This window comes from Solanum stenotomum, chromosome 10 (genome assembly GCF_019186545.1).
Source record: "Solanum stenotomum isolate F172 chromosome 10, ASM1918654v1, whole genome shotgun sequence".
Taxonomy (NCBI): Eukaryota; Viridiplantae; Streptophyta; class Magnoliopsida; order Solanales; family Solanaceae; genus Solanum; species Solanum stenotomum.
In genome coordinates, this window is record NC_064291.1 from 56236573 (window position 1) to 56257998 (window position 21426).

The following is a 21426-nucleotide window of genomic DNA, read 5'->3' on the forward strand; positions in this document are numbered from 1 at the left end:
TAAAAATGAGAATCAAACTGCTAACCATAATTTTACTCATTATTTAATAATTAAAATCATAGCTTACGTTAGACTTCAATCAAGCCAATAATCACAAAAGAAATCTTAGCATAATTAGGTGAGCCTGCCAACTTGTGTTTTGTCAATTTCACCAACCATTTTTCTAAGAGTTAATTTAAGATATATTTTGGGGAAAAAACAAAAGTTGGTTAACTTAAAATTTATAATTTAAGGATTATTTTTGGATCAAACTATTACACTTTGTTTGAATGGTTGTTACGTATTATTTCATAATGTATTGTATTGTATCGAATTATATTGTTTTGATGCATACAATGTTTGGATAGACTGTGTTCTTCATCGTTACACGTATCCATAAATTGAATGATAAACCTACAAGAAAAGTAAGGTACGAGGTAGAGCTACTATGAAAAGGTAGGATAAAAGATGAAATATAATTATTAAATAATAAATAAAGATAAAATGAGAAGAAAATATTAAGGTAACGAAACGATCACACCAAATTGGTCGTTACATAAAATGGGTCTTTTTGTTGTTACCTAGCGATGGATTTAAATGATACGATACAATAGAATTTAAGTAACAATCAAAACAAAAACGACAAGTAACAACCATGCATCCAAACAAGGTGTTAATTAATTAGCGGTAGGGACATTTTTTAACCAAACTATTGACAACAAGAACATTTTTAGACCAAAGTATTAACTAAAGATATTTTTATTCATTTTCACATAGTTTAAAGACATTTTTTTTTTATCCTTTTTGGATTATTAAATAATGAGTAAACATTCACCTTAAAATTTGTGGGCAACTTAAAGAACCTAAAGGATGATTCCATGCTTGGAAAATTAGACACACATTGTAACAATGAGATAAAAATATTTTTGTATTTTTTTTTAATCAAAAAGTAATACTTTTCTGTTAGAATTAATAAATCTTTTATAATATTCTATTGATATAATCTTTAATTAAATATGCACATTCAAATATTAAAAATAAACGGTCTTAATCATTGAATGTTCAAATCTAAAGTGCATATCTTAACGAACCCGAAAAACTACAATATTCTTAATAAATACTATCTAATAGCATTCATACAACTTAATATCCATTTTAAGACGAAAATACCCCAATCCTTCAACAGCATCAGTACTAAATGTTACAACACCTCTAGCCATAAAAAAATCTCCTGTCCCTCCAACAATACTAAGGTCTCTAGTTTTTTGTTCAATAATATCTGCCCCCATAATATTTAATGTACCACAATATTCACTTGAATTAAAAACCAAAGTATAAGCAAACCATGCATTATACTTGCTCTTCATGTTATATAAATAAAATCCTTGAGCTCGTGCAACAGGTGTTGACATCAAATTTTGATCTATTGTTATTGGATCGTCGAATACTACTAACATCCCAAAATTGAAATCTCCTAGGACGTTATTAAGAGGGTTTGAGACATTTGCAGATGTAGCGTTTGCAGAATTTGTTACGTTGAAAAGGATATCATGGTAATAGAGAACGAGTTGTTTGCATGGTTTTTCAGGTTTTAGGGTTTTAGAATTGGCTATGAGAAGAAAAGTAGTGAGTATAATAATAAAAAGGATGTTGAAATAATAATATGATTTCTTCATGGTTTAATTGTTGAGAGATTTAAGTGATTTTGTTCAAGTTTATATAGTGGAAATTAAAAGATTATGATGTTATATTTAGTGATATGAAGAATATACTTTAGTAGCTTAGTTCAATATTTGGAGAAAACTTTATTTGTTTGTTTCAATGGAAGACAAATAAGTTTTTTTTTGCTTTCCACCCAATATCCTGTAGGTCGGACTAAATTTGGATTTGCACCGGAAAGTTTCATATTAGAGGTAGAGCGTTTCTTAACAAACACGATTTTGTACTCACAGGGACTCAACTTGAAATTTCTGGTTAAAGATGAAGAAGTACTTACCACTCCACCAGAACCCTCGTTGGGGTAAGACAAATTAGTTAAGTTGCAAGAACACTTCTTTTAGATTATATGTCTAGTAAATTAACAATCCGACTTGTTTTATTTAGTGTTTTCATACTTGAAAATCTTGTAATTATGTTAATAAAATATGAACTCTTTCAACAAATAAGACAAAGCTGCAGGGCTGATTATTTTACAAAAAATGAGGGTGTTTATTACCTACCACATTGTTGATGCTAAACTAAGATTTTATGAATGGGCATATTCCCTCTTCAGTCATCAATTTTTATTTCTATATTTGGGGTTGTATGACTTGTTCAGTTTACAGACTTCGAGTTCCTGTTTTGAAAATAAAAAAGCTCATAATAAGAAGTATTTTCTCTTTACGAGTCCTATACAATGCGAATTTAAATTAGTAGAGCCTTTGACTTCAAAATATCACCTTTCATAGGCCCTACGTGGCATGAACATGGAGCAATTTTTTCGCCGATTGTTCTTTTTGTCGAGATAGTTATTTAATAAAGAGAAAATTACGTGGTTAAGCAAATTTATACTACTTAATTACTCATCATAGTTATAGTTTGCTATAAGTACCACTCTCTGCCCTCTCTCGCTCGCCTCTCTCCTCCCTCTCCCAATCTCGCTCGCCATAGATACAAATGCATATGTATAATATACAATTATCTAACCAATATGCATATACAATTCACCTCTCTCCCACTCTCTGTCCTCTCTCGCTCGCCTCTCTACTCCCTCTCCCAATCTCGCTTGTCATATATACAAATACATATGTATAATATCCAATTATCTAACCAATATACATATACAATTCACCTTTCTCCCACTTTTTTCCCTCTCTCTCTCACCTCTCTCTCCCAGTCTCGCTCACCTCTCTCCTCCCTATAACATGTAGCTACGAATTGTAATTATCAAACTATAGCTATGGAGAGTAATTAGGTTATTTTTGAGTGGCTATATGTGAAAGTTATTCTTTAATAAATGACCTCTTTACTTTTCTTGCAAACTTATGGACTTCTAAGATTACGTCTAAAAGTAAACTGAAAATCTTATTAGAAAATGATCTACAATTTTATAAGTCATAATAAATGTTAGATGACAGTCTAACAAGCTACCCTACAATTACCTTACAAGTAACATGATCGTATAAATATTAGTCTATACATAAAACTTGAACTCATTATACGTTGCAGATATCATCTATTACTCTGTATTGCCACAGCAAAATCCAACTGTAATTCAACAACAAAGACAAACACTGATAATTCTTAAGGCAACAAAGTTGAAACTCATAAAGGAACAATAAGTATTAATGCAAAGAAATAGTTTTCAGTCTTACAATAACAGAACAAATGTCATGTATAATAAGCCTTGAGTAACTAGCATTGTACTGTACATTGAGTACTTAAAAACCTTGATGAATTGCTAGCAAAAACGACGTTTATTCTGAATCACAATCGCCGTCTGATGACTCTCCTTCCTTCAAAGAACTGAGAGATTCTTCAGGTAACTGGCTGCGGTACTGCTGCACCACCAACACCGATGCTGTAGTCGAAAATTCTGGTGATGTCAGTAAGTTTCCCAATGATCCTAACTCAGGGCAGTCACTTTTTTTGTCCAATGCTACAACTACTTGTCCCTCAGGCATTCTGCCAACCAGAAACAGATTGCAACGATTGTACTCACGGATTGCTTCTATAGTCCCACGAGCATCTTTCACGAGCCTCTCCTCAAATTTGATCGATCCATCTATTGAAGATTTTTGTTTAACATCAGCAAGGAACTCTTCATCATCAGATCGAGCCTCGGGGTTAGTTTTGTCATTCATTTCTACCTTGACACTTGTCCCGGTAACCTCAGAGTCTACTATGAATCGAACCACAATCAAACTAATGCCAGGGTGTTCAGCAATACGTACACCATAAGCAAGTGCTTCACGATCATCATGGCCACCGAAGAACAAGGCAGTCACTGAGAAGTCAACGTTACTTGAGGATACATGAGAAGCTCCACCGAGACCACGATCTACTAATATCCCAACTGAACATGGTGCATGCTGAAGAACTCTTCTGTTCACATGCCTAAGTTCACCTCGGGTTGTTTCCAAATGACCATCGAGTCTCGGGTGCTTATGAAACGGGAGGATAATCATTGCAACCCTTTTTCTCTCAGCACTAGCGACTATGTCCTCGTGCATGCTGTTCATAGGAGAGATTGCAGTAGTTGGTCGAATAGACACCTTACTCAGATTTGAGAATGTATCGAAAGCTACAACAATTTGATTTGAGTCTTGCACCTGTTCGGTGTTCCAAAAGGGCAGTCCATTCTTTTTAGCCTTGTGGACCATCAGAATTGCAGAGGATCTTTCTGAAAGCTCCATGAGGTGCATTGCGTAGACACGAAGCCCTTCCCTCTTCTCAATACCTCGAGAAACCTCAATGAGATTGAGCATGGCAGGAATATTCCTTGTGCTGTGAAAGCAGGCCAAGATTCGGAGCTGTTTACTCGTGTTTTTCCTCTGTATAGTTCTGTGTTTGTATGCTGTCACAGCCAGTTTTGCTGGTTTATATACTGATATCACTATAGGTGTTGTGATGAACGTCGTGAAGAGAGCCATCAACACCATGATGGCAAATGTTTGATCATTAAGTACCTGCAAAACCGAACATCAGTCAAAAATCAATGTTACACAACTATAAGTAGTAAATCGAAAATGAAGTGTAATCAAGCTGAACTTACTCCTCTATCTTTGCCAATGTTGAGAACAATGAGCTCCACCAAACCTTTAGTGTTCATCAAGAAACCGAGAGTTACAGCCTCTTGGATGGGCAATTTGCACAGTAGTGACACCACAATAGTACCAACAATTTTCCCAAAACATGCCGTAACTATGACTAGAACAAGAAGACCCCATGATTGAGCCCCTTGAATGGTGGCCACGTTCGTTTTCAAGCCACTAGACACAAAGTACAGAGGAAGGAATAGACCAGACACGAGATCCTCAACTTTTTCCACCAGAGCACCCGCGAAAGGCCCTTCCTTTGGGACGAGAACACCAAGCACAAAAGCCCCAAACAATGCATGAATACCAATCATGTCAGTCACAAATGATGCAGCCAAAACAACTGCAAGTGTAGCGCACACGTATTTTTCGTCCACTGGCTCACCTTCAGAACAACGTCTAGCCATCCATTTGAATATACGAGGAGCAATGAATATGCAGAGTAGCACGAAACCAGTTCCACACAAAAGGACCCATAACGAGATAACAGGAGAACGACCAACACCTGAGAGGGCTATAGCTAGAGCGAGTAGAATCCATGCAGCCACATCATTGACAGCTGCAGCAGACATGGCCATTCGACCAACGTCCGTTGTTAAAAGCTTGAGTTCAGCCAGGATACGAGCCAAAACGGGGAAGGCAGTGATGGAAAGGGCTACTCCCATGAAGATCAGAAAAGGGCCTTGGTTAACTCCTTTAGAAACAGTTTCCCGGAGAACAAAGGATGTCCCAATTCCTAATGCAAAAGGAACACTGATTCCTGCAAGAGCAATGCTTAGAGCTTTCTTTCCAGTCCGACGAAGGGACTTTGGATCTAGCTCCAGTCCAACGAGGAAAAGAAAAAAGAGGAGTCCAAAATTGGCTAAGGTGTCTAGCACTGTAAGGCTCTTCGGTGGAAATATAGCGTGCAGATACTTCTGGTTGCGTCCTAGAGCAGATGGACCTAGTAGAACCCCTCCCTAACAAAGTAAAAAACTCGGATCAAATCAATTTCTTGCACTAACAAGTAGTACCAATCAACATTATAAATCATGTTCTTATGGTGCCATAACACAATTGTGGTTCAAACATTCATCCATGATATCACAACTCATTAATATACGAAAACTCAACCAATATAAATTGTTTAGACTCATAACTAGTGCCATGTATCCAAGAAAGTTCATCTCTAATACATTCCTCGTAAAATTCTAAACAAGTCCATTGCATTCCCACAGTGTAACACAAGTGAAGAAGTCACAACAAAATACTAAAGATAGCATGACAAAGCGTTCTGTAAACAGGAACAATAACTACAACATAATTATACTATAATCAAAGTACAAGTAACAGAAATAGTTAAGTCCTTTGCGTTAATGGCAAATTACCAAGAGTGCAACTATATGCTTATTGAAGAAAATTGTAAACCATAAAGTCACAAATGTATATAACTCAGAAAAATCTGAAAAGACCAACACATGGGATAACTTAGTGAAAATTAGAGTAAAACTTAAGGAAAAACTAGAGTTATCAAGTACTTATGCTGGTGAGAGATGATAAGTATCTATATTTTCAACAAAATACTGAATATATATGTGTGTGTATGAGTATCTCGTAAAATAATCAAGGTACATCCAACTATAAGTTTATTGGAGAAAATTGAAAAGAGAGAAAAATAAAAATCAAGAAAAGAAATGAAACATAAGTCTTGGTAGCAGAGTTACTCGGTATCTATTATACTAATGAGAGGTACTAGTAAGTATTCGAGTGGCAAATATAGTATATAGCCAACGGATTCAACTGAACCCATCAGTTTTAACACGAGGAATAGCCAAAAATTATTACTTATTTCTTAAATAAAATTGAACCTATAACTTTTAAGTGTTATAAATTCAATAGTAAAACATAAGATTGAACCCATCAAATTTAAATCCCAAGTCCGGTGCTATAGTCAAGACACACAAGTTGATTTGAATACCACCAGTCTACACAAGCTAACCCGAACACCACAACAACAACAATAACATACTCGGTGTAATTTCACAGAAGAAAGAAAGAATAGTAACAAATAACAACAAAATAATACGATAATCAAAACACAGAGAGATAGAATACTTACAACAATCTCAGCAATGACTCTAGGTTGTCTCAATGGCCTTAAAATATAAGCAAGAACTCTAGTAAGCACAAGCACTAAACATATTTGAACAATAGCCAATGGAAGTGCATAATCCAATGGATTATCCCCTTGAAATACTCCATTAGAGGTTGCTTTCATTGGTGATGGACACTTCATAGTTCCATTTGAAGCCATAATAAAACAACCCCACTTAATCAAAACTCAAAAAGATTCAATCTTTATCTTCAATTTTCTGCAAATTTTCAAGAAAACAAAAAAACAGAGTCAGATGAGGAAAAAAAAAAGTCTTCTTTTTTGCCCTTACATAGACAGGATTAATGAAATTCAATGCTGATTTGGATTTCAGTCACTAAATTAGAGGGAAAGATTAATTTTTGCTAAAAAAAAATTATCTTCCTAAATTGAATTTTAAATATATATTTTTTTTACTTTTTAGATCCCTAGCACAAATATATATGCATGGAGAAAATTTATATTTATAGAATAGATAGAGCGCCAGGTACATTTAATTTTTTTTTCCTTTCCCGAACAAGATATGTTTAATTAGTTTTGAATAACTTAAAAAAAGGAAGACATGCAATTTAAAAATAAATATATTACTATGTGATAATTTAAGTTTTATATTTAAACTAAATAAATAATATTACATAGTGAAGAAGAATTGTTCACTTTTTTTTTAATTTATATCCTTATTTAGATAAGTGAGTGTGAATAATACTACTATTAAATAGGTACTTATATTTAATTAAGGATAATTTACTAAAAATAAATCATTAGGGATGAGTGACTTTTTTAAGGAGTGTGTCCAATCTAAAATATCATATAATATTATACAAAAAAAAAGTACTACTTAAGAGAGAAAAAAATATTAGGAACTTCGAAAATTATAAAACAATCAAGACTTAATAAGAATGGAACAAATTGAGTTAATTATAACCTATTTTTTTTATAAAAAAAAATCAATTCAAATAACTTTCTAAACAAGTTGATTTATTCATTTATTTATCAACCTAAATCATCTTAATCTGTTTAAATTTACATATAACCCGCTCATTTAATATTCCTACGTTTACGTGTTGCATTAAAAACTTAATTTGGCTTGTAGTACATAATGTGAGCAGACCCAACCCCCAACCCCAAAAATCTAACAAATGCTACAAAAACCACCTTATTATACGTGTCTTCATTTTTTTCATGCTTATTCATTTTTCTCAAACCTTGCCACCTCAATCACCCTATACATTCCATCCTAATTATTTGCATCATCATGATCTTTTATTTTATTTTTTTCATTTTATTGCCTACTAATTTGAATTCATGTCAAATAGACTCATTATAGAGTACAATGTTTAAAATTTAGACTCGAAACATATAAACAAACTCCAACAATTGTACGTATTATACCATCGCGATCAAAAAACAAAATTGAATTTTGAAATCGACTCTCTATGTATATGCATATGTTTATATGTATGAAAATAAAAAAGAAACGAGCAAGCGAGCGAGAGAAAGAGAGAGACCTCAATAATCTTGAATAATTTTCGAATATTCAACAAGGCTTGCACTATTGTTAGTATTTCTATGAGTTGAATATGTCCTTTTTTTTTGGAAGATGATAGAGTGAGGGAAAAAAGAGGAAAGAAAAAAGAGAAATAATGGAACCAAACAAGAGAAGAGAAAAGAAGATTGGCTATTTATATGGTTATTTCCTCTCTATATTTTTATTTATTTATTTTAAACTTTACACGTCTTTTAAGAAATAATAATTTATATGAATATTTTATCACAATATTTATATTAACTGATGAATAGTTTTAGATGTTAAAGAAATTATTTGAGAAATATGTTATGTAATTAATGTTAGGACAAAATAGGAAAAATAATTAGTATGTTTTAGATATATATTTTTGACTGAACTAGTAAAAGTAAACCGATGGAATAGAATAATACATAAGGCTATTTATTTAAACTCAAAGTGTCACTAGGAAAAAATAAATTCCCTCTACTTGAACTATTTAGGAAAATTAATTATTTTAAGAGAATATATATGTTATATAATTCACTAGATCAATTGATTTGGTAAGAAATTTAAATCTGTCACTAAGTGAAAGAAAGTAAATGAATGTTAGAATAAGGTAAGATATTATTATTATTATTATTATTATTATTATTATTATTATTTTAAAAAAGAAAAAGTTAAGATATTACCACAAATGTTTCTAGGAGATCAGATATTATTTATATGAAATTAACCATGACAAGAGAGAATTTCGAAATGCATTAAAGTTTTTTTTTTATATTAAAACGCAATAATAAAATTATCTCTACATAATCTATAGATTATATGAATTAGAGTTATGAAATCAGTTAATTTGCGTCATAATAGTAGGCATATATTACACTTTTTAAAATGCAACTCTTCAAACTAGATCTTGGGTGAACACGGAATGCTATTCAATTAAGATAAGTATAAAAAGAAAAGTTTTTTAATGGCTGACAAATGTTAGAAAAAGAAGCAAGCTGCATGTTTTTGCCAGTCAATTTCAAGAGCACGTGCAGTACTTACTTACTAGGCTATTGAATTATTCAAAAAAAAAAAAACTCAAGAGGCTAAAAATTAAAGTTCACATTATGTCTGTGGACAGTAACAGATTAAATTAAATAATGTGATTGCCTTTAATTACCATTTCATTAACAATATTTTAACTGATTAGAAATGTAAATTAGAGCAACTTAATGTTTGATTAACATTCTGGATCCTATGTTATATATATCGCTGTGTTATTTTTATCGTCTCGTTAAATTATGAACTTTGATATGTTATTGGACTAAACACTGGTCTTCAAATGATAAATGATGTTATCTGATTTTTTTTTATCAAGCTTTATGCGAGTTTTTGAAAAGACCTCACACCGTTATCGACACCATTAATAGTATTATTTATAGCTTCTTTTTTTTAGCTATTAGTATGAAATTTTATTCGAACATTCGAAATATAATTAGGGCAAGCATGAATTAGTACGTTATTTTCCATGGTCAAGCCTTCAACTAAAAGTATATATACATGTGATTTTCCAGAAGGAAAGTGGGATGAAATTAAAAGACATCTTTTTGTTCACAGTGTTCCCTAGACTTCAATTATTTAAATAAAAAGAATTGATATAGCTTAGGAATTCAATTTTCTTTTTTGCATATGATATTTTTTTCTTTTAAACAATAAGTGGTGCAATATGAAATATTATTAATTAACCCATGAAAATATGAACGTTTATTAACTCGATTCAGTTTGATCTGCATTACTCAATTCACCTGAAAGTTAGTTGATATGTAATTAAATATCTTTAATAATAATATTTTATATGTATTAGATATAACTATAATAAAAGTTAATTAATCTGTCCTATTTTTTTATCAAATATAAACTTGTAATTTCATGTGCATGTATCTTTATGCAACAAGTATGGGGTGATATATATTAAAATAAAGTGATTTATAGAGCATGTAAATGATAGGCTCGTGAGTTTTTTTAATTGTTTCTATTTTATTTGTTTCTCATCAATTGCATGTAGACTATAGTTTTAATTAATTAGTCATGTGACTGCAACCATAAATATATTACCTTTTGACTTTCCAGTTGTATTGAGTGCTGCTCAAATTTTCATCCACCAAGTTGTATTTATTAGTAATCAAATTATGGGAATTCATGTATTAAATTGTGTGTACTCGAGTCGAGTGTATTTCAATTATTGGAATTCATGTATTAAATTGTGTCTACTTGAGTCGAGTGTATTTTAAAAACGGTTTATTTATTTTCATAGTAATAAAATTTACTTAGTGCGTATATATATATTTTTTCATATCCCACTTATGAAATTTTAGTGAGTATATTATATAGAAAAAATTGTATAAAATAGCAAACTATTAATTCAAATTAAGTGCTATAACCATAGTTTGATTTAATTGTAACCCGTAGCAAACAGTTGTCATTCGTCTGTTTCCCTAAATTTCTCGCTCGACAGCCTCTCCCTCGCCTCTCTCACTTTATACAAACACAAATGTATAAAATGTGTTTGTGTTTGTATAAAGCAAGAGAAAACTGTATATACAAATATAAATACATATATCTTCGTCCTATACACTTATAATTATACAAATACAAATCCTCTGCCAAGTTTTCTTTTGTCTTTCTCTCTTTCTCGCTTTATACAAACATAGATTATACAATTACAATGTATAATTTGTGTTGTATAAAGCGAGAGAAAGAGAGAGATTTTGATATACAAATGTTTTACTTCGATTCAATTGTATACAAATTCAAATTTTATGCAGATATACAAAGACATAAAATTGAATTGAGAGGCTGCCATCGATTTATACAAATGAGAGGTTGTCAGCGATTTATACAAATGAGAGGTTGCCAGCGATTTATACAAATGAGAGGCTGCCAACGATTTATACAAAACTGATGCTCCCATATCAAACATAAAGTTTGCTATGGAGCACAATTATACAAACTATAGATATAGCATACAAATATGTTTTTTATGTTTGCTAAACCTAAAATTTGTTCTATAATATATAGTAGGGAAAATTATATATAATAGCAAACTATTAATTCAAATTAAATGTCATAATCACAATTTGATTTAATTGTACCACGTAGCAAACTGTTGTTGTTTCGCCTCTCTCCCTGGTGAATCTCGCTCGCCACTCTCGGCAGTCTCTCCCTCGCCTCTCTCGCTTTTATACAAACACAAATGTATAAAATGTGTTTGTGTTTGTATAAAGCGAGAGAAAATTGTATATAAACATATATTTTCGTTCCCCTCTCTCCCCTCTCCCAGATCTCGCTTGTCACTCTCCTAGATCTCGCTCGCCACTCTCACTCGCCTTCTCACTTTATACAATACAAATGTATACATTGCGTTTGTGTTTGTATAAAGTGAGAGAAATTTGTATATACAAACACAAATTATATAATTGATTCTTTTGTATATGTATACCGAAACAGATTATACAATTGCTTCTTTTGTATATATGTATAGAGAAATATACATATGATTATGCAAACTATAGTTATATCATACAAATATGATTTTTGTATTTGCTATATATGAAAGTTGTTCTATATAGTATTACTAAAGAAACGGGCCCTACTCTTTAAGTTTTGTCCATTTCTTTATTTCTCGAGTTTTTTTCTAAACGATATTTATTTTTTGAAAAGTCTAATTTTATTGAATAATTCTTTGAAAATATCTTATATAAAGCGTAATTAGGAAACTATAACACTATGTAGAGGTAAAATCATAAAATTGCACTTTTTTTTCTTTAAATAGATTGGTTTATATTTTTTGTTATTTAACAATCGAACTTATGTTTAATGGGGCATAAGTTCTTTAGAAACAAAAGTCACATTCGGGCATAACTTATGAAATATTATGATACAAATATATATTTAACGAAAAAGTTATTTGTTACGATGAAATAGGGTCAAAAGTGCAAATGACCCCTATATGTTGCTTGGCCCAAAGTTCTATTGGGTCCAATTAACTCTATCAATTAGGCCCATTTTCGAAATTTTATTAAAACTATTGTTTCTTTTAGAAGAAAGAAAAAACAATAAAAGTTTATGCTTCATCTGTTTTAATTTGCTTGTGTTGATCTTGATTTGGAAAAAGTTTAGTAAAATCTTGATATAATAAAAATTGATATGTAAAAAAAAATTCATTTTTCAGATACTGAACACGTAAAAGTAAACGAAGAGCGTATTATTTATTCTTCTTTTCCCCTTTTAGGTGGTATAAAGTAATTGGTTACACATGTTGAAACTATGAAATATTAAAGTTGAGCCATCAATAGTGGCTCTCCAATTTTCCCCATCAATTCTACTAAAATACTAACATCTTTTCTTTTTTTTTCCTTTTTTTGGTCTGCATTTGATTTCTACCGTTGCTTTTGGTCTATACTATTCTAATTATATATTTTTTTATGTATTAATGCACCTAACAGAAAAAGCAAAAGCAAAGTACCTTAAATGAATAATATTATTCATCTAACCACCCCATTGAATTAATAATAAAACAATAAATACTAATAATAATAGTAGTAGTAATTAACGGTGTTATTAACTTATTTCCTTCGCACAATCACCAAAGATTTAATACTTTTTTAATTAGTTTAAAGTTAATTAAAAAATCCTTCTTAAAGCAAATTAATTAATAAATAAGAAAATAGTTGAGTTGACACGTCTATTCGTGCTATTGCTATTTTCATGGATGTGGAGAGTAGATTCCAACTTGTTTTTCTTTTGGAACACAAAAGAATTATATTGGAGAAGAATAATAAAATATATCTAATACTAAGAATGCCCCAAACATTATTTTGGAGCAAACTAAATTTGATTTGTTACTGAAAAATGTTTTTCTTCTATAAATACTAATTAGGGATTGTTTGTTAGAGTATTCTAGTATACGTACTATATTGCTATATAAAATATAGACATGTAAGTTTTAAAGATTTAATTATGATTCATAATTTTCCTTAATTAAGGGTTGTTTAATTAAATCTGGTCACATCTAATCGTTTTGTTATAAAAATTTCTAAATTCAGTCAGACAGCCAGACCTATATAACAAATCAAAAAAATATGAACCACTGAATTTTGTATTTACCAAATAACATCATTCATTCAATTATATGCTCATTTTGTTCCAAAATAAGCGTTATATTAGTAAAAAAAATTATCTTATGATAACTATTTTCATAAAAATTCAAGATTAAAAAGGGTAGTACTCCTATGTTTTTTGTCTCATTAATTAAATAGGATAGTTTAATATTAATTTTTTAATGAACGTAATTTTTGTTAAGATGATACTGAATATTTTGAGATGGAGTGAGTATTAAGCTACTATTCTACTTTTCAGCTTAGCCTTTCATTATACTAGTTACTAAGGAGTTGCAATGTTTTTTTAATTTTGTTTCTCGAGTCTTTTGAGAGATTATTGGATCCATTATTATAGTAGAAAAAATTAACAAAGGCAATAATGTCAGCACTACTGTTGCTTTAGTAGTAATTAAATTGAAATTATGATGTATATATATATTCGACAATCATATATGTATTTTATAATATGAATTTCTAAGAATTGAACGAATTGGATTATGATTCGTATTTTAATTCATTTTAACTCTGATAACTTTTGAACAAGTCAATAACTTTTCATTTACTAACTCATACTCATTTTGATCCGCTTAAATCTAGTCCAACACATCTTCTATTTGAGACATCAATAATGTATGTGTGGAAAAGTCGAACTTTTGGCGGTTGTTATAGTTTTATAGTAATTTGTTATGGGTCAAAATAATTATGCCAAAGAAAAAAATATTGTTATAGTAGACATTTCAACAACAAAAACTACATTTGAAACGTAATTATTAATGATATTAAAAATGTCCAAAGTCATAAATCTTTGTCATCTTGTATTATACAAAAACAATCTAACATTCACCAATGAACAACTAAATCAATTAGATTGATTTGCTACAATATTGACTTTAATTTGTTCCTTTAATTTCATTTCTCCCTTTGAGAAAAAAAACACAAAATATATTCAGTATAATCTCATAAGTAGGATATGGGAAGGACAATGTATCGTACGTAGACCTTATCTCTACAAGGTAGAGAGACTGTTTTTGATAGACCTCCGACTCAAGTAAAAACAATACAAAATAGTTTGGAAAAAAGAAACAATGGATGTAAAGAACCGAGACAAAATACTAAAGAAAAATGACACACGTACATACTAAAAATGGAATATTCACTACTACAAAATAATACAATAATCGAATTGCACGTTAGAAACATTAGTAGAAATGGAATAACAAGAAATTCGCTCACAGTAATTCTACGACTACTAGTATGAATGACTAAGCGAGACAACCCTCTACAAGATAGTGGTTTGACAAAAAAAAAATTACTATAAGATTGGACACATGATTGTTAATAAGTAAATGTACCTTTCTATGATGATGAAGACACTTTATAAAGACCAAAAGTTAGTTTTCTTGCATTATTTTCCAGCAATGTCATATAGTGGAACAAGCAACAAGAATCTTCCTTGGTGACTAATGACATAATTATAGCCATTTTACAATTTTATATTTTGAATTATCTGCTCCATACACTTGCTAAACTTCACTCCATGAGAAAATGTTGAATATGTACTGTAAAACTCGAGTCCAACTATTATATTGATTACATCAAACATAACTTTAGACACACTAAAACATAAAAGTAAATGGAAAGATGCTAATCTAGAATACAGATAATTGAGATACATTAATGACAATATATACATGGAATTAGTAATATTCTGCAGCTATTACAATTTACATGATAAAACTAGTGCAGAAGGGAATGCTAAACTATATATTCTTAACAACTTTCCTTATTTGGCAATTCCCTCTAATCTAATATGATTATTATTATTATTTTTATGCAATGTATAGTACTTGTGAAAACTAAGAGCAATTTAACTATTTTAGTTAGATTCATTTCCATCTGATGTCTCACCATCCTCCAACGAATTCAACGCGTCTTGTGATAACTGGCTGCGATACTGCTGCACCACCAGAAGAGAGGCTGTTGTTGAGATATCAGACGATGTTAACAAGTTTCCGATAGGTCCTAATTCTGGACATTCACTGTTTCTGTTCAAAGATGCAACAACTTGTCCTTCAGGCATTCTGCCAACAAGGAATAGATTGCACTTGTTATATGATTTTGTTGCTGCAATAAGTTCTGTAGCATCCTTAACTGTCCTCTCTTCATACTTGATTGATCCATCCGTTGAGATACTCTCTTTCAACCTGGAAATAACAACTTCGTCTTCAGGTTGAACCTCAGGACTGGAGTTCTGGCTCATCTTTAGCTTGACACTGCCCCCAGAAAGCGCAGGGTCAACAGCAAAACGTACCACAACTAGTGTAATACCGGGGTGCTCAGCCATGCGGATACCATAAGCAAGTGCTTCACGGTCATCATGGCCTCCAAAGAACAAGATAGTTATTGTAAAGTTAACATTGCTAGCTGGTACATGAGATGCTCCACCGAGACCTCTGTCTACTAATATGCCAACTGAACATGGTGCTTGCTGAAGAACTTTGCGGTTCACATGCCTTAGATCAGTTCTGGTTGTTTCAAAGTGTCCATCAAGTCGCTGGTGCTTGTGGAATGGGACAATTATCATGGCAACCCTCTTGTTCTCGGCACTAGTGATTATGTCCTCGTGCATGCTGTTCATCGGAGAGATTGCTGTTGTTGGTCGAATGGATACTTTGCTAAGGTGCTCAAATGTCTCAAAAGCAACTACTACTTGGTTAGAATCCGAAACCTCCCCTTTATTCCAGAAGGGCAGCCCATTCCTTTTAACCTTGTGAACCATCAAGATTGCTGATGACCTTTCAGAAAGCTCCATAAGGTGCATGGCATAGACGCGAAGTCCTTCCTTTTTAGCAGTTCCACGAGAAACTTCAATGAGATTGATCAGTGTGGGAATGTTTCTTGTGCTGTAGAAACAGGACAAGATTCGGACTTGTTTGCTCGTGTCTTTCCTCTCTATGGTTCTATGCTTGTATTTAGTCACAGCTAATTTAGCTGGCCTGTATATTGATATCACAATAGGAGTTGTGATGAATGTTGTGAAGAGAGCCATCAACACCATGATGGCGAATGTTTGATCATTCAGTACCTGCAAAATGATCAGTCAAAACCATGTAAGCTTTAGAATTAAATAAACTCGAGAATCAACAAATTAGAAGTGAAAGTAAAGATACCCCTCTGTCTTTGCCAATATTGAGAACAATGAGCTCGACTAATCCTTTAGTGTTCATCAAGAAGCCAAGAGTCAGAGCCTCTTGTACAGGCATCTTGCAGAGGAGTGAGACCACAATCGTGCCAACAATCTTCCCAAAGCATGATGTAAATATAACAAGAGCAAGAAGACCCCATGATTGAGCCCCCTGAATAGTGGCGACATTTGTTTTCAGTCCACTGGAGACAAAGTATAGTGGAAGGAATAAACCGGATACAAGGTCCTCGACTTTTTCCACTAGTGCGCCTGCGAATGGTCCTTCCTTTGGTACAAGAACTCCAAGCACAAACGCCCCAAATAGGGCATGAATACCAATACTATCAGTGACAAATCCTGCAGCCAAAACTGCTGCCAATGTACCACACACATATATCTCATCTACATGCTCCCCATCCGAACAACGTTTAGCCATCCAGGTGAATATAGGAGGCCCAATGAGTATGCAGAGTAGAACAAAACCAGCCCCGGACAAAAGGACCCAAAGCGAAATAAAGGGTGAACTACCATTACCTGAGAGGGCAATGGCAAGAGCAAGTAAAATCCATGCAGCCACATCATTGACTGCTGCAGCAGACATGGCCATTCGACCAACATCTGTTGTTAAAAGTTTCAGTTCAGCTAGAATACGAGCCAATACAGGAAAGGCAGTGATAGAAAGGGCCACTCCCATAAACACCAAAAAAGGGCCTTGATTAACCCCTTGTGATATAGTTGCTCTCAGAGCAAAGGATGTTCCTATTCCTAATACAAAGGGGACACTGATTCCAGCAATGGCAATACATAGAGCTTTCTTTCCAGTCCGACGGAGAGACTTTGGATCCAACTCCAGACCAACCAGGAAAAGAAAGAAAAGGAGGCCAAAGTTGGCTAAAGTATCCAACACTGTCAGGCTCTTTGGTGGAAATATTGTGTGCAGATACTTCTCACTGCGGCCTAGAGCAGATGGACCTAGTAAAATTCCTCCCTGCCAAAACAAAAATCCAATGTCACCTCTTTCTCGCGCCAGGGCTAAGTTATTCGTAGGTGTTTCTATGGAGCAATAAATCATGTGAGCAGAAATATGCAAAAGAAATCGGATTTACAACCACTAACTATTCAGAGCTACCTTCAACCACCAACTGTTCAGAGCACAACAAATTGAATAACTGAATTAGACTTAAAGTACCAAACTTAACACAAACCATTCTATTCAAAAGTGTTTCCATGCACATAGAGCCAAATGTAATTGAGTTCAATAAAGAAATAAAGAAAGAAAGCCAAAAGCAAGAAACACTCACAATAATCTCAGCAACGACACGCGGTTGTCTCAATGGACGAAGAAGATAGGCAAGGACTCGGGTGAGTACAAGTACTAAACATATCTGCACAATGGCAAGAGGAAGTGCATAATCTAATGGATCATCCCCTTGGAATACTCCATTAGAGGTAGCCTTCATGGGCTTTGGACAAGTCAGGGGTGCTGCAGGTGTAGCCATTCTGGCCTTAGTCCTTATATATAAAACAACTCCAAATCAACAAGAAACAGCCAAAACCTTCAAAACCTGCATTTCATGACCATGTCCAAAACCAATCAGACTATGTAGAATTACTTTATACAGAACATATCCGTGTGATAAACAAATTATAAGTAAGAACTCTAAATTATAATCCCTTAAGGCCATAGATTTACAAAATATCCCATGTGACAAAGTAACTCTAATTATCCCCAGTGCTCGCACATAGTACACTCTATCCTCCCCAGACCTTAACACCAGGAGCACGTACTTCAAATGCAATAGAAATCAATACTTAAAAAAAGGGGTTGGTGAAACATATTACTAATATTATTTTATGTCCCACGCAACTATGATACTTGACAAAAGAACATATACTAACATAAAAAATCCTTCTCTTTACAGGGGACCCAAAGCATCAAGCTAAAGTACAAATTTTAAATAAACAACTTTCAGAAGAACCACACATTGTGGTGTCACATAATGCTTAAAAAAGGAACAAAGAAACAATGACATCTATTTAAGGAATCTGGAAACTCTTTAAAAAGTTGTTTTCTCACGTTAAAAAGATGAACACTGCTACTAATATAAACAACAAAATTTCCTAATACTAAATTTTCGTCATGTCATAATAGTGTGACAGCAACAAGGATGAACTTTTTTGTGTAAAATGAAATCATTGGTCAAATCAACTAGTAATAGAAAATAAAACAATGCAACTTCTCATTTGTTCAGGCCTTGGTGGACAGAGTAAAAACACGTACCCTATGGAACTAGTCAAGCCGCTAACACCCCATGCAAATTTTGTTCAAATCCATAACAAATTAATGCTAGCAAAAACCATATGAGAAAGAAACAAAACTCCATAAATGAACCACCTATATCACCATATAAACTCATTTGACATGTAGCCAAATGCTGATATCACAAAAACTACACAAAAAAGTCCCAAAAAACTTTACAACAAAACAGTAAAATAATGGCTCGCTAGATAGCAGAGCATACCACCCTCCCTCCCATAAATCACTAGTATGTTTATAGTCGCTACTGTTGTCATAGTCAACAAAAAAATTTTAAAAAATCATTTCCAAAAACTGCACAACTGCAGTCTAAAACGTGTTATTTCCTTCTATTTCCACGAAACTCTGCCAACTTTCTCATTTAATATTTTTTTTTAATTACACAAAATATCCAAAAATCACCACCAACCACCCTACTACAATTCTTCCACAAATCGAATAAAACCAAAAAAGAAAAAAGGCTTGAAGTTGACAGATTCAATTTACACAAAAGATTTAGAAAATAATCAGAGTCAAAATTTTCACTAAGAGTTTCATAATATTAAAGAACTAAACACACACACAAAAAAAAAAGGCAAAACAAATAGAATTTAGCGTCTATTTTAATCATGTATAAGTAGTATAATTTTCCGCACTCAAGATACCATAATACCATAATGCCAATTTTTTCGTCTCTGACATTTCATCAGTCAACATGCACTCAATATTCTCACAATCTCAAACAAGTCAAAATCCACGATATTTATTCAGACCTATTTCGTTATTCCCTCATATTTTTCCAAATAAATGGAAAAAAATGGTTTATGCATACCTAAATTTTCAAGAGAAATGGCGCACACATAGAGAGAATCTGAATCTTGAAAACTTGGAGAAGTTTATAGTAAGATAAAAAAAAAAAAAAAAGTGGGATAAAAGAGATAGTTATAGAGAGAAAAAATGGTGTTAAACTGAATCAATTTTTTCTCTGAAAATTTTGTTACGAAAGAAGAAGAGATTTATATGTGAAATATTTTTGGAAAATGTGAAGAAGATACAGAAAAATCGGGAGACGAACGAAACAGAAAAATATAAAAGAAAATTAACAGTTCCAAAGAGTGAGGAAAAAGGGCAACGAGAGAAAGAGAAAGAGAAGAGGCCCATACATGGAGTTTTCGGTTCTCCGTATTTGTAGAGTTGAAATAATTATTTTTGTTCCGGTTATACCCTTGGGTGGTTTGGTTATTTACACGAACAAAAGAATATTTCCCAAAAAAATGGGGTTCTTTTAGGTTGGTGTTTGGTCATAGATTTTTCTATATTTTTTTACTTTTGTGGAATTTATTGGAGTTTTAGTTGAAGATGGAACTATATTTGACTACACTTTTTTCTAATAATACCTATTTTTGTTTTGATTTACGTGTTTTTTTTAAAAATTTGAGATTTAAATAAATGTTTTCTCCGTTTAAAAAAGAATGACCTAGTTTAACTTGATACGGAATTTAAAAAAATAAAGAAAACTTTTGAATCTTGTGGTTCTATATTAAAGTTATGTCAAATGTACAAAATTACCATTTAATCTTGTGGCATTAAACATATCACGTGTAAAGCTGAAATTAAAATGTTACCAACAAAGGAAAAAGGTCATTCTTCTTTAAACGGACTAAAAAGGAAATAAGACCATTCTTTTTAAAAAAACTATCGTAATTTATTTTTCATATATCTTTTAAAATCTCGATTAATTTGATATTTGCATTACGTAGGACTCATTATTCCCTATTTCAAAAGGTTGAATCAAAATTGTCGATCACATTCAAATTTCTCTGCTTGAATAAATAGATTTTATATTGTGATGATATGTATATATCTTGCACGTTATTTCATGTAGATAACGTCTCCAAATCTTAGGAGTAAATACAACTATCATTGGACTTTTAATTTTCTTTTTATTATCGTCATCCTTTTTTAAGTGTTTGACAATTATATTGGAGTTGCAAGTTATAACAGTCCACTTTGTTGCACATGAAAGCTAAGTCAATTAGAACTTTGCATTATTAGAGGATCTTCAAATTAATTAATGTAATAATTCTAGTGAGACATAATTTAATACTTCTTTCTGTCTCATTCGTCACGTAGTATTTTTTTAAAGTTAAACTATATATTTTTTATTATATTTTAAGATATATTAGTAATGATCATATTTAGAAGAGTTGCAACTTATAGTAAACTTCCGAAAAATAAAATATAACAAGTATTTTGACATTAACCTTTTGGCACCGCAAATTATTGTCTACTTAGCCTTGTATATGTTAGAGATAAAGTTTAATTGCTATAAATTAAGATAGTAATCTCTATTAGTTAGCATAAAAATAAGTTTTGTTAGCTATATTTA

General features: G+C 32.1%; 4 protein-coding genes across 4 annotated transcripts in view; all 4 read right to left on the minus strand.

The window, feature by feature from the left end:
* Positions 1 to 21426, minus strand: part of LOC125841284 (ABC transporter C family member 10-like) — a 170641-nt gene that overhangs the window by 94925 nt on the left and 54290 nt on the right. The window lies entirely within an intron of this gene.
* Positions 1104 to 1655, minus strand: LOC125843220 (dirigent protein 5-like). Its single transcript, XM_049522430.1, has one exon. It carries the CDS (start codon positions 1653 to 1655, stop codon positions 1104 to 1106), a length of 552 nt encoding a protein of 183 aa, XP_049378387.1.
* LOC125841290 (cation/H(+) antiporter 18-like) lies at positions 3276 to 7141 on the minus strand. The gene is made up of 3 exons (XM_049520392.1): positions 6874 to 7141; positions 4733 to 5734; positions 3276 to 4646 (listed from the first exon to the last, which is right to left on the minus strand). The coding sequence occupies exons 1-3, from the start codon at positions 7066 to 7068 to the stop codon at positions 3435 to 3437; spliced, it is 2409 nt and encodes an 802-aa protein (XP_049376349.1). The 5' UTR covers positions 7069 to 7141; the 3' UTR covers positions 3276 to 3434.
* On the minus strand, positions 15402 to 19957 carry LOC125841289 (cation/H(+) antiporter 18-like). The gene is made up of 4 exons (XM_049520391.1): positions 19870 to 19957; positions 18043 to 18306; positions 16728 to 17729; positions 15402 to 16642 (listed from the first exon to the last, which is right to left on the minus strand). The coding sequence occupies exons 2-4, from the start codon at positions 18238 to 18240 to the stop codon at positions 15434 to 15436; spliced, it is 2409 nt and encodes an 802-aa protein (XP_049376348.1). The 5' UTR covers positions 18241 to 18306; positions 19870 to 19957; the 3' UTR covers positions 15402 to 15433.

Excerpts from the sequence above, each read along its gene's own strand:
- LOC125843220 (XM_049522430.1), bottom strand. The coding sequence starts at position 1,655 with ATGAAGAAATCATATTATTATTTCAACATCCTTTTTATTATTATACTC.
- LOC125841290 (XM_049520392.1), bottom strand. The coding sequence starts at position 7,068 with ATGGCTTCAAATGGAACTATGAAGTGTCCATCACCAATGAAAGCAACC. Across the intron at positions 5,735-6,873 it reads GAGTCATTGCTGAGATTGTT|GGAGGGGTTCTACTAGGTCC; the intron begins GTAAGTATTCTA and ends TTACTTTGTTAG. Across the intron at positions 4,647-4,732 it reads ACATTGGCAAAGATAGAGGA|GTACTTAATGATCAAACATT; the intron begins GTAAGTTCAGCT and ends TCGGTTTTGCAG.
- LOC125841289 (XM_049520391.1), bottom strand. The coding sequence starts at position 18,240 with ATGGCTACACCTGCAGCACCCCTGACTTGTCCAAAGCCCATGAAGGCT. Across the intron at positions 17,730-18,042 it reads GTGTCGTTGCTGAGATTATT|GGAGGAATTTTACTAGGTCC; the intron begins GTGAGTGTTTCT and ends TTGTTTTGGCAG. Across the intron at positions 16,643-16,727 it reads ATATTGGCAAAGACAGAGGG|GTACTGAATGATCAAACATT; the intron begins GTATCTTTACTT and ends ATCATTTTGCAG.